This window comes from Mesoplodon bidens (assembly GCF_964165515.1).
Source record: "Mesoplodon bidens genome assembly, chromosome: 9".
In the NCBI taxonomy this organism is placed as follows: Eukaryota; Metazoa; Chordata; class Mammalia; order Artiodactyla; family Ziphiidae; genus Mesoplodon; species Mesoplodon bidens.
The window spans coordinates 16,033,587-16,046,527 of record NC_138166.1 but is presented as its reverse complement, the minus strand read 5'-3'; the positions used below and the strand labels follow the sequence as shown (position 1 = coordinate 16,046,527).

Genomic DNA, 12,941 nt, shown 5'->3' with positions numbered 1-12,941 from the left:
GCACTTGACAGTTTTTAACCTGTTCTCTGCCTGATCAATACATATATATCTCTCAGGTATATATATCAGGTTAGTATATACATATATGAACAGGTTAGTATGTGTTATATATGTATACAGATAATATATATTTAGTGTCAGAAGTATATAAACACTTGGAAATAATTAAAAGCAAGTGTTTCAGGAACAACTGTTCTGAAAACCTAATGTCACTCTATCCCATAAAGTGTTTTCCCAGCAGAGACATCTATCACCATCCATCACTCAGTCACGCGCCTCAACACAGCCTGCTCCCCTTTCTGATTAGAGATCACAGTTGCTTGAGTTGGCTTACAGAGTGTCATCTGTTTGAATGACAGATGTCTTTGCTGGAGTGGCACTCTGCTTGTTCTTGTTTTGTTTACGAAACAAAGATTTCTAAAAAGGTTCTGGGCTGCCTCCACATTAGGATGAGGCTATAAACCTCTGTTAAAGGGGAGCGGCAGAGGCGAGGGATGCCAAGGACCTATTTTCTTCCCTCATCACCCTTTTAAAAGAAGAGATGTTCATTCTAATTGTGATTACAAAATGTTATGTCTTTGTGCCCTTCCCGTAGCCACCTTTGTTTACCTGGCAGAGAATGACCGGTATTGATATTTTTTAGTTCCCCTCTCTGGTCTTTTGACTACAGATAATAACTCTTTACTCTCCTTCCCCTTAACAAAAGGCTGCGAAGCAACCCGAAACCGAGTCGATATTTATTCAATAAACGTTAACCAATTCTCACAATGGAACTGATTTCCTGATGATGATTCTGCTCTTCTTTTTTCCCCCATGATCTCTAGCCTGGGGACGCTAGCAATATCTGACCAGTGCAAAGGGGCAGGAGGAAGTTCCTGGTTGGGAAAAGTTTGGAGGACACCCTCCCAGCCAGCTGGCTTCATCAGCTGGGGTGGTTCGGCCCCTCCAAGATGCCAAGGTCCTCTTTGGTACTTAGATGAAAATTGAATGAACAACAGGAAAAAGAAAAAAAAAAAGAGGAGTGGGTGAGGGTGCGGACGGCTCTTCCGGACATCATGGTAGGAGTGAAATGAAATACCTAGACAGACTTACCGAAGAGCTTGCTGGGAGTGTCCTCGCTGTCATTTGATTCCACGGGCGCAAGCAGGGGCTCATTCAGCTCGCTGTCTGAAGTAGCAGCCTTGTCCTCACCTCCCAACTCCGCATTCATTTCACTCCGCACTGACAGCAAGGGCTTACTGACTTGTCCAGCTATCATTGGATCCTAGGATGGGGGAAAAGAGTGAAGGGGAGGAAAAAAAAAGTGGCTGCTTGAGTGTGTGCGTGTCCTCTGTCTCCCTCTCCTCTTCTCTCTCTCTTCCACACACAGACTCTCCCTCTCTCCCCTCTCTCTTATCTCTGACTGCTCCCGCTGTTATTGCTGGCTGCAGTCAAGTGAAGAGCTATTACGGATCCGAGTTCTCCATTCCTCCCCACCCTATTAAAGCTCAACTAGCATGAGAGAGATGCAGGAGGCTTCTGAGGAAAAAAAAAAAAGAGAGAGAGAGAAAGAGAGAGAGAAAAGAAAAAACTTCTTTGAAAGCAACCTAACCAACACAGCTTTAATTGTGGGATGTGCTTTTGTGCAAATGTTTTTACACCTTGTGCTGTCTTGAATGCAAGAAGAGAGAGAGAGAAAAAAAAAAAAAGAAAGTGCAGGGTTTGTACTTCGGCAACAGACTCAAAAGGAAGGAGCACCCTAGGGAGGACCCCAGGGCTATTTTAGGAAGCCCTCTCCCTGGGGGAGAAGCAATTAAACCCTATCCCGAGAGCAGAAAAAAGAGACAGGGAGAAAAGAGTCCTCCAAAGGCTTTCAATGGAATGAAAGAGATTTCTTATGTAAATTCTAGCAGCACCCTTAGAAGTTGACTTCGCTGGTCCCAGATTTGGGACTGCAGCTGACCCCAAATCAAATGAACATTTGAAAGCAAACAACAAAAGAGATGAAAATTGGTTTACAGTTTTTGAAAGGAATTGGAAAAATACTTACAAACTCTGTTCAATAATTCGGATACCTAGAGCATCCTATGCCCAGAGCATTAAAGAAAAAGAAGTCAAAGATCACCTCCGAAAAGGCAAACTTTACCCCCCAATAATTTAAATCTGCTTGATCTTCAGCTCGTTAGGAGGGCATTTTAGGATCAGCAATATTTTTCCAAGGGCAGCCTTCTATTCCATTTGCAAACTAAGACGCATGCTATTGTGGTGGCACAGGTATCAGAGGCAGAAGGGAAAGAAAAGCCGGAAGTGCCCCTTCTGCGTGTTCTGGGAGCTATTTATTGCCAAGTTCATGCTTAAATGGCTCCTGAGCAGGAGACAGGTGACCAGCGCAGGGGCAGGTAGGGCCGCATGCTGTCTTGTCCCATCATTACATTGGTTGTGGTAAGCCTGGGGTTATTTTTTTTTAATGTATTCATGCCTGAAAAGTGAATTTGATATGACACATGATAATCTATGAAAATGTTAATCAATACAAATAGTTTAAGCTGTCATCAAATTCACTTCTTTAGTCAATACTCATACCACGGAAAACAATGTCACTGTCACCAGGGCTTAATTTGCACAGCACTTAAATATTGGACTCTGTGCATCAATGCACTTCTTCTTCAAATACTGTAGGTAAACACATTTTCTCCCTATTTAAGTCTGAAGCACTCAGCACGCATTTAGCTGAGCCGAATCCTCCCTTTTGAATACCTTGATAGGTCCACTGGAGGGCAAAATTAATACTTAATTGAATCTCACAGTCATCAAAATAATCAATACTTTTTTATTATTTATTCTTTACAGTCTGTTGACTGTTTCAAACCTCTGAGGGAATGGTGGAAAGGATTCATGGCTTTGAAACACTGTCATTTAACAAGGTAATTTTCAGTGGGGCATTAGGGGTTGTGAAACATATAATAAAACAAAAATGGTGGCTTATAATAGGAAGAAAGAAAAGAATTATATTTCTGCCATCTAACAAAACAGGATAAATAAAAAGCAAGTGCAGAGAGAGAGAGAAAGGCGGGGGACGAGGGACGGAGGAAGACTGGCTTTTGAAGGGTTTTATCATATCAAGAGCAGAGCCCAGCTTTCATAATGCTGACATTTCTCATCCTGACAATCCTAAACAAGTAGAAAGGATGAGATCGCAGATATCATCTTTCATCACATTCTCCAGCTTAAGAACCAACATGACAGCTTCTCTCCCCTTTACACTGTTAATTACTAAATAAAATACTACTCTCTGTCAGCATCAGATTATTGCAGATAGCAACCACAAACATTTCTCCATTGTCTCCCCCACTCGGAAATGGGTGAGACCTACCTTGAACTCTTCAGAGAATAAATTAGGCTTGTCTCACTGTAGTGTAAATATTTGAAATGTAATCAATGTCATCAATACGGTCGATTCACAGTATTGTCAGCCTAAATTTGCTGGTGATAGATTAGCATTTCATTTACTGTGTTTGGAGGTGGAGGTTTGGAGCGCTTGAAAATGGGGGGGGTTGGGGGGAGAAGAATGGGGCAGGCAGAGGGGAAAGGAGACACAAAAGTCTCCAAATTTCCCCCAATTTCTTTCCTATGTATCTAAGAAAGACCACGTGTTTGGAGTCTTCTGATTCGGTAAGCAGAGTGGAGTGAGGTAGAAAAGGAAACATAGCTTTACCTCATAGCTTCATATAAAGGAAAGGGACCAGGTTTAAATTCTAGTGCATTTATTTTACTCTATGAAAGGTTGAGTCCTCAATCTCTCTGACCTAAAGGAGCAGGTGTGACTCATGCCTTTGAGACACCCAGTCTCTGTGACCACACTGCTCATTGGAGCATTTTTGAAGATGGTGTTAATGGTAAACTTGTGTTTAGAATGACATTCACTACCCTCGTGATAAGCCAAACATGGTTATGCATGTATCAGTGAGTACCTGGGCAGACTTAAGAAAAGGATATTCTATTCCTGCTTTATTTGTGAATGGTCAAACTGAATCCGGAATCCCACAGAGGAGCTGAAATGCGGCTGCTAAGTTCAAGTGCACTTAAATCTTTTAAGATGTTCAGTCTGGCTGCTGTGTGCAAAGCATGTACTGGCAGATGGTGTATACTCACTGACCATTAGCTCTTCTTCTTTAAATTACTTTTAGGTACCCTCATCCATGGCTAGGTTCCCAACTAGTGCCTCTCAGTGACTTGAGCTTTGAAAATCCAGGAGTTTGTCATCCAAGTAAGTACTCACTTGATTTTTCATCTTACAAAATGCTCTACGTTTTCCCATGATGCAGCTGTAGACCACATACATATGTGCATGACATGGTTAAACAGCAAAGCCCCAGAGAGGCAGAGAGCAGACAGCTTTTAAGCACAGCTATAGCCACTGGGGGGGGGGGGGTCCATTTAAAAATGCGTCACAAGCAGTAACCCCTGAGCACAGCCTTATAAGTGACTGGGGTGGGCGTACCTCTTTCAAGCAGCACTTGGCTTGGAAGTTGTTTTCTCCCTGCCAAACGCGATGTCAGTCTGTGAAATCCTTTCTCCCAGAGTAAGGAAAGGATTTCCAACGTGCACCGACATGGGTGCTTGCAGGAATGTTACAGAGCTACAACTTTCACATGTACAAGGATTGCTGCAGCAGACAGGAACAGAAAGAGCTAGTGCAGGCAAAAAATAGTGGGTGAAGACGTCTTACTTGGAAATCTGAAATTGTCCCAACTAGAGTGGTAGAAGTTGGGACTTCTCTGCAGTTTGTTCATCGGCCCTGACTGAAGAAAGGGACTTGTCCAAGATGGAACAGTGTCAAGTATAAGCAAGAATAGGAGATGCATGTGCCAATACAGGAATTCACAAGGGTCATAAGAGATCCAAGAAGCCAGACAGTAAAAAAAAAAAAAAAGAAGAAATAAGAGATGTAGATTCCATTAGCAAAATCTCAAGAATTTTCACCATGTCCTACAATGAAAGGACTGCATTCAGCATCAGACCACACAGCAATTATTTAAACCTCCTTTGTGCATTGTTAAAAAATAAAAATAGATTGCATGTATTGAATGCCTTTACCAAACAGGCACCTCAGATATACTTAATGTCACCCAAAGTATGCAAGGTATTAACCCCATTTTAGGGAAAAAGGACTGAGACTCAGAGAGGTTAGGTGACTTACCCCGCAGCTAATAAGTGGTGAAGCTATATTTTGAACCCCAGTAGATTTCATTTCCAAGGATCAGCATCTTTTTATACAGCACCCTCTACTGTGTGAAAAAAAACCGAGGCTCATGGACTAGGTAACCCATGAGGTTTCCCAGAACTTGAACTATGGACTAGGAAGGGTGTTAAACCCTGGATAACCGATTCCCACAGTATGCTGTGTATACTACCTTCTTCTCTTCAGACTCTAGGAAAAAAAACACCTCTCTGATGCTGCGTAGGTAAAATCCATGGGGTGACAGGGAATGGTAGACAGGACATCAGACAGTGTCACGCTCTACATAATCTTAGCAATCACTTAACCACTCTCACCCACGGTTTTCTCATCTGGAAAATGAAAGGGTCAAAATAAAACAGTATTTTCCAAAGTGCATTCCACAGAACACTTGTCCTAAAAGAGATTCTACAATAAAGGATTTTTGTAATCATACCCACGTGGAAAACACAGCAGAAAAGTCTACCAGGAAAGAAATCAATTCAACTCTGCCTAAGGTAGCACTTCCCAGAATTATCTGACCATGGAAGACCTTTTCCTTAGTCTTCATTATATTATCTAACGGATCTCATGCTTCTTAAAACATTTTAGACTGTGCCTGCTTAGATTACAGCTAACGTAAATTACAGTTCTAATTTTTAACTATTCTATAATAACAGGCTAGACGCCTTCAACAAGTACATATCTGTCCAGTGCTTCTCACATTCTTTTACCTAATTAATATTCCTTACCGTTTATTCATATACAGTTATACACAGCTTAGTATATACTAACTGTAAATACTCTCTTCATATGCTTATTTCTGATACCCTTTAATTCTTAAATAAGGATGTCCCCATGTATTTCTGTTGTAAAATCTTTATTTGAAGGGCAGATATAGGGCACTGTGCAAAGGAAAGAATTCGACTTGGGCTTTCACCAGGCTGTTAAAAATAATACCAGATAAACAAAGATATAATTCAGCTAAAGGCCTTCAATAATTTAACCAACAGAGTTTTTGTAAGCATAATCATTCTCATTTTATAGTCAGGGAAACTAAAGATAGGGAGATTATTATTAACTCAGCAAAACATCCGTGTCCGGTGGCAGCCACGCGATGGAAATACCCTCGCCCCTCTAAACTGAGCTTGAACTCAGTCCAGCATATTTTTATGTACATACAAACCAACTATGAAGCAGGCAATCAGAACAGCTTTGAGGAAAATCTAAATAAGATAGGCAGGCAGGCAGGCTTCAAAAATCCAAGGGAACAAGTCATTTGGTCACAAAGCGCCAGAGTAGGGCAAAGTTGCACTCAGCAGATCTATTTCTAGAATGTGATAGAAAAATTATATCCATTATGAAGAAAAAAAAGTATATTGGGTTTCGCTCTCCCCCCACCTTAAAATGCTACATTTCAATTTAGGAATCAGTGGAACAAATTACCTACAGACAATTTAAGATGAAAAGACGGCATCACATTCTGTATTTAATTTCTCCCACTGAGAAGTAAAAATCAAAAGCATAAATGAATGAAGAGGAAGAAAGTTGACCTTAGCAGGTTTGGGGAAAAGGAAATTTCAAGTGTGGATTCTGTTACCTTAGCCATGGAAAGAAAAAACAATTTTTCTCTTTCTTTAACCAATTACCAAATATTATTAAGGTTAATGAAGTTAGTTCTCAATATGAAATTTAATGTACCAAAGAATGTTTTCCCCCAAAAGTTACAAAGAATTTCTAATTTTTCTACGTATTTTCAATACTTCCTCCTTCTATCAATAAGTTTTAAAAAGATATTCTATTTGACTTTTGGAAATAAGACCATAGTTTATTTTTATGTTTTTCTTTATATGTGTACATATTTTTCTTTATATGTATATGTATATATATAGTTGAAAATTCTGAAAATTAATGAAGATCACAAGACATTAAAAACACCATAAATTTACCCACCACTGATTGATCATGTTATTTTAAATGTCACTTCCTAGACTGCAAACAAAAATTGTTTTGAGAAAAGCTGGAAATCCCACATTTTTAGCAAATACTCAACAGACAAAAAATTGCATTACAATAAATTTAATTACAAAGCTCAAATGTATATACCCTTGATAATCCCACAATAGATTTTCACAGCAACATGCTGATCCCAACCTAGGTTGCCTACTTCAACCCAGTACTCACAACTGTTTTTTCTTTCCTGTCTCTCCACTTTTAGTTACTGTGGCCAACATTTTTTTTAATCTATCCCATAATAACGAAGATGAATATTTGTGAAAATCAAGCAGGGCATTCAAAACTCAAAATAAACGCTGGGTTTCGAGAGTGAAGTACTGAGGAAACTTCAGGAGACTTCATGGATATCCCCTGATTTAGCATCTGCATGACTGGCAGTGAATCACCATCTCTTTCTTCTTGGATTCTGTACCAACATGGCTTTATATATCTCAAGGGAAAAATATGAGACCTGAGCGAGGTCATGTACAGATACTGCATGTGAATATGTTTTGAAAGGTAGAAAGTGTTACACAGAGAGACCATTTTTCACCACACCTCTTCCCTCACTAAGGCATCCAATGGACTGTGAGTTGTTTTTCTTTCCACGCCTTCAGATTGGACCAGAAGTGTACGCTATAGTGGATGCTGAACTGTGCTACCTAGATCCCTGCTTTAGGACCAAGGCACTCATTTCCCAGCTGCCAGGAACGCTGGCTAAGGACGGCTCACCCCTGAGTCCTTCCCAGGAGCTGCCTTTGCCTAAAGGGACCTGCCTCTTCCAAGGTCATGTCCCTTACTTAAGGGCAGCCTAGATTCTGTCTTACGGCCTTCAAAGACCAAAATATTTACTCTCTGCCCCTTTAAAGAAAAGATTTTCAGACCCCTGAGGTCTACTCTGGGCTCGGTCAGCTGCCTTAAACAGTATTCATGCTCCAGGGCTGGTGTTTAATCAGAAAGTTCCTACTCCAGGCTTGGCCACCACAAATGCCACAGCTACCTCTGTTCACTGTCCACCACTCCCTCACCCTACATTTTGCTAATTAATACAATTTATATTAATTTTAAGTGAAATTGTTCATCAGCATTAATGGAGGTTAGAAATGAGTTCTCGCTTGGTTAAATTAGTCATATTCAAGATATATGTATTGGCTAAAATATTTTGGAGACGTTCCCCACCCTTGAGTGGAACCAGAGAATATTAAAAATCCAGCAAGTCTTGTTGCTTTATGCTCTTGGGGCTAGTGGCCTAAGGTCCGACCCCCAAACTGTCCCATGTCCAATCTTTGGGTCAGAGAGTACTAGTTGCCTAATGCTGACTGTGAGGGAAACTCATCTAGCTTCTAGAATCTTGCCACACCTACTTTAATGAACCTTCCATACCAGATGTGCTCTGTTCACCCAAAATAACAAACAGCTGTGACTTTATCAAGCATACAGACAGGTTGAACAAACTATTTGGGGATGATTAATAATTTGGGGGATAATAATATTTGGGGATATTTAATAACTATGTTATGTATGGCAGCTTTTGGTCTCAGAGCTTGATTTCATTATAAGCATGTAGGAAGGCTTTGGGGATGTAGCAAGGTCTCCCCCACCTCATATCATTACTGACTGCCATCAACCACTAAAAAGAACCCAGCAATTGTGCAAATAAAATCTGGCTTAGGCCACTGCAACATAACCCACTACACTGGGTGATGACCCACGGTGTCTTAGAGAGCAGGTGTGTCATTTACAGAGTGAAATAGAGTCCAGAACCCCTGTTCAGAAGATGCCTTGGGCAACTTACACTGTTGCCTTCACCAATCCCCAACATTTTATCTAGGGGATAGTCAGTTAAGATGAAGCTTCCATCTTGGAAGGATAAAATAAGATTGCAAAATATCTGGGCTTCCCTTGTGGCGCAGGGGTTAAAGGTCCGCCTGCCGATGCAGGGGACATGGGTTTGGGCCCAGGTCCGGGAAGATCCCACATGCCGTCGAGCAACTAAGCCCGTGCACTGCAACTACTGAGTCTGTGCTCTAGAGACCATGAGCCACAACTGCTAAAGCCTGCACGCCTGGAGCCCGTGCTTTGCAACAAGGGAGGCCCCTGCAATGAGAAGTCCGCGCACCACAACGAGGAGTGGCCCCCACTCACTGCAACTAGAGAAGGCTCACGTGCAGCAGCGAAGACCCAACACAGCCAAAAGTAAATAAATAAATTAATTTAATTAATTTTTAAAAAAAGATTGCAAAATATCTGATTCGCTTTGGTGTCAGAGGATGGTATTTCATTTTGTACACAGGAGTCTCTTGTCTTTTTGTTGAGGTTTGTTGAACTTCAGTTGAGCATACAATCTCCTTCTCCCCTGTCACTTGCTATAGAAAGAGTTTCTATCTTTCTTCAAGTCCCACCATGAGTGCCACGTCCTCTTAACTATGCTAATGGTCTACAGACAACTCCAATTAAAGATTAGAGTATCAGACACAGCTGTATTTAAACACAAACAAGCAAATAAACAAGCAAAACATATGATGAAACAACAACAACATAATCCATCAAACAGTAGTCAGCGAGTTCTGGACTTCTACAAAGCATCTAGTGTACAGACAGACACACCTCATCTAGCTCATCACCTTGTACCTCTATAGCTCCTTTGCCCCCAAGAGGTTAAAATGACTGTATGCGTGATGCTTCATGTATACTTATCTCGGAAGAAAGGGAGACACTGATATTGACAACCTAATAGCACCATCAATTCAATTTCCTGCTGCCTTTGTGAAAAAGCATCAATAAGAGTTCAATCCAGGCTCATCTAGATCTGGTCTTTTGGTAATGGGGTTATACAGCAGTATCGACGTTGCATACACATACCCTATATTCATACATTCTTTATAATCTGACGGCTTCAAATAGGTATCAGAATTTAATCAGAAAACAACTCAGATTAAAATGGACTTGTATTTAGAGATTTGAATGTACAGTTACTAAGGAGTTACAAAGAAAAAACAACCTATATGATCCTAAAAAATGTACTTTCTAGCATCTTAAAAATTCTAAGAGGTACTTTAGAGAGAGACAGACAGACAGATTTAAATAGATAGATAGATAAATAGATAGATAGATAGTAACCTTTTGCAAAGGTGGATGATATAGTTGGTTCACGGAATGGAAAGACTTGGTCTCTAGTCTCAGAGTTCTCAAAATGAGCATTGAACTGAGAAGACCTAAGGTTTTGGGGAGGTACCTCTAGGGCCAGGGGAGGACCAAAGTGCCCACTCCCAGTTTTTAACACCATATTGGCTTCTCTCATATATTCTGTATGGAGACTTCAGTGTACTTAAAGAAAGGGTTTCACAGGTCCACCCATGTTACATATTTGCCATGCATCGCAGATGCAATAAAATCATGATAGTTTTTGGTTGGTTAATCACTTACTTTTCCAAAAGACTTAAGCGATAAGACTCTACAGCTGAGATGTTTGAGTCCTTTGCAGGCAGACATGTCTCAGAATCCCCAATACTGGGCGCCAATATCGTGTATGATACAAAAAAAGGCTCTTAAGAAATGTGTTTTGATTGATTCATTGATTGATTGTGAAGAAGGAGGAAGGAAGGAAGGAAGGGAGGGAGGGAGGGAGGGAGGGAGGAAGGGAGGGAGGGAGGTTGGTTAAGGCAAGGATTGTCCTTGGTTGACATTTTTAATATTTTAAACATACGTTTAATCACGTCTGAAACTATACAATATGAAACTAAGGCCTCACTTGGCTATCTTACCTGTCTGGCATCGCACACACATACACACTGACCCATATTCTGCTTCCAGAAATGTGAGTTGGCTTTTGCATGATTGTGTTACTTTGTTTTACCATAAGACAAAATGGAAGAATTTAATAGCAACACTGAAAAGGAAAAGGAAAGTCCTTTTTCTCTGCTTAGGACGGAGGTTGAATGAGAGCAAAGCTACGTCTGGTCCAGGGGATAAGCTCAGCCAAGCAAAGGCATCAGTGTTGGACTCAGGTGGCCGTAGATGAGGCCATGGCCAGCCCACCGTGGGCCTCAGCCTCAGCTGTGTCCATGCCTCCTGTTCAGCCAAGAAGATTCTCCCTCTGACGCTGCTCCTACACACTTCACTCTCTTTCCCAGGCACCCCATGGTCATTCAGGAGCAGTATCATCAAACACACACAGCACATTAGAAATATTTTATTACAAATGTTCTATCATTTTTCTCGGAAGCACATATTCCGAGAAATGAATTAAATGAATAATCCATTAAATATGTGGACACATCTAATTCTATTCTTCCACTCTGAATAGCAAAAGACAGACAGTTGAGGAGAAAAACCTTTTATTCAAAAAGGATCCTTGTAGTTCCTTACAGTTTCAAAGTTCCATAAATAAATAGAAAAATCCATTCTGCCCCCTGCTGACAGACTAACATTCCTAAACATCCAGTTTGAAACCTGAAGGTTTAGCAGTACCTTCTGGGTTGGGTCCACATCTCACTGAACATGCCACAACCTCCACACTCGGCAGGTCTAGCTTTTCTCTGGCTGAGTGTGGCTAGCCAACGCACAGCCAGAGAAAGTGCCGTTCACATTTTTATAATGACTGTACTAAGACATTTTCCGGCAGGTAGCAGTTAAGTGTCGGGGACTGCCTGGTCTGATTTGCAGAGAGATGCCCTCCCTTTGGTCCACAGCGGGCCAACTGGGGCCAGCCTCACCAGGCCCGCGTACTCGGGCCTGGTGTCACTTCCTACTCACTGAAGGGCCTGGGGCAAGGACCTTACTGTGGCCTCCCTGAGCCTCAATTTCCCTGAGAGGAAATGGGGGTAATAATGGTATATGCCTCGTGGGATAGCTTTGCAGATTAAGTAATTGACAAAGAATGCTTAGGACAGGCCAAGTGCCTGGTAATAATAAGAGCTGTATACACGGCTCCAGGTCTGCCACTCGCCTAACAGAGTGTGAATACTGTGTGCATTTTGTCATCTGATTTTCAAAGGGATTCCTGATCCACCTCCTCATCTCCCCCGCCTCCCCAGAAAAACAATCAGTAAGTAACCACTGCTGAGGACTAAGGGCCTGTCGCTGAATCCTCCTACTCCAAATATTAAGATGGGGTTTGGCACATCGTAAGCCCTCCCTAAATATCCACTGATTTTATTTGAAAAACCAAAACAAGACTTGACGTCTATAAATGATGGAAGACCAAAAATTTGTTAGATTTTTAAAAACTAAGTGACTCTGATGTCTTTTGAGAAGGAATTTGCTTTATAGATCCTGAGGTCTTATTACTTTAAGAATGGTCAGATGGCTGTAAGTTCTGTAGAGCTGTATCCCTGAATTATAACAGTATCTGGCTTTTAATCTTCCAAGCACGTAGACACGTTCTCTAAAAGAGCCATTCTATCTCTGCTCAAAAGGCCATTGTCTAATTGATTTCACTAATAGGTGTTTTCCTTTCCTCTCCTCTCAAAACGCAATAACGTGGGCTGGACTAACAATGCGGGTTGCTACGTTGCTACTTCTTGTCCTTCCTAGCAATCTGGGCAGGTTTCTCTCCGCCAACACCAGCTCCTGCGGAGTTTTCCTCTCCTTTTCTGCCTTGGGTCTGCACAGGGCTGCTCCTTTTTCCTCCCTCTCCTGTAATCCACTCTCCTTTAATATTCCAGGGGTGACCCTTGACTGTCCTTTGAATGCTGCTCCAATTCAAAAGGCTTCTGAGCTTTTAAGACAGCAGAGGTAACATAATTCC

At 41.4% G+C, this 12,941-nt stretch overlaps 1 protein-coding gene across 1 annotated transcript in view; it reads right to left on the bottom strand.

Moving 5' to 3' along the window:
- POU6F2 (POU class 6 homeobox 2) overlaps positions 1-12,941 on the bottom strand; it is a gene marked incomplete at its 5' end in the record, with an annotated part of 481,865 nt that overhangs the window by 379,551 nt on the left and 89,373 nt on the right. Inside the window, one exon of the mRNA XM_081244434.1 lies at positions 1,093-1,264. Coding sequence (XP_081100560.1) covers positions 1,093-1,264 — 172 coding nt within the window. The remainder of the gene's footprint in view (positions 1-1,092; positions 1,265-12,941) is intronic.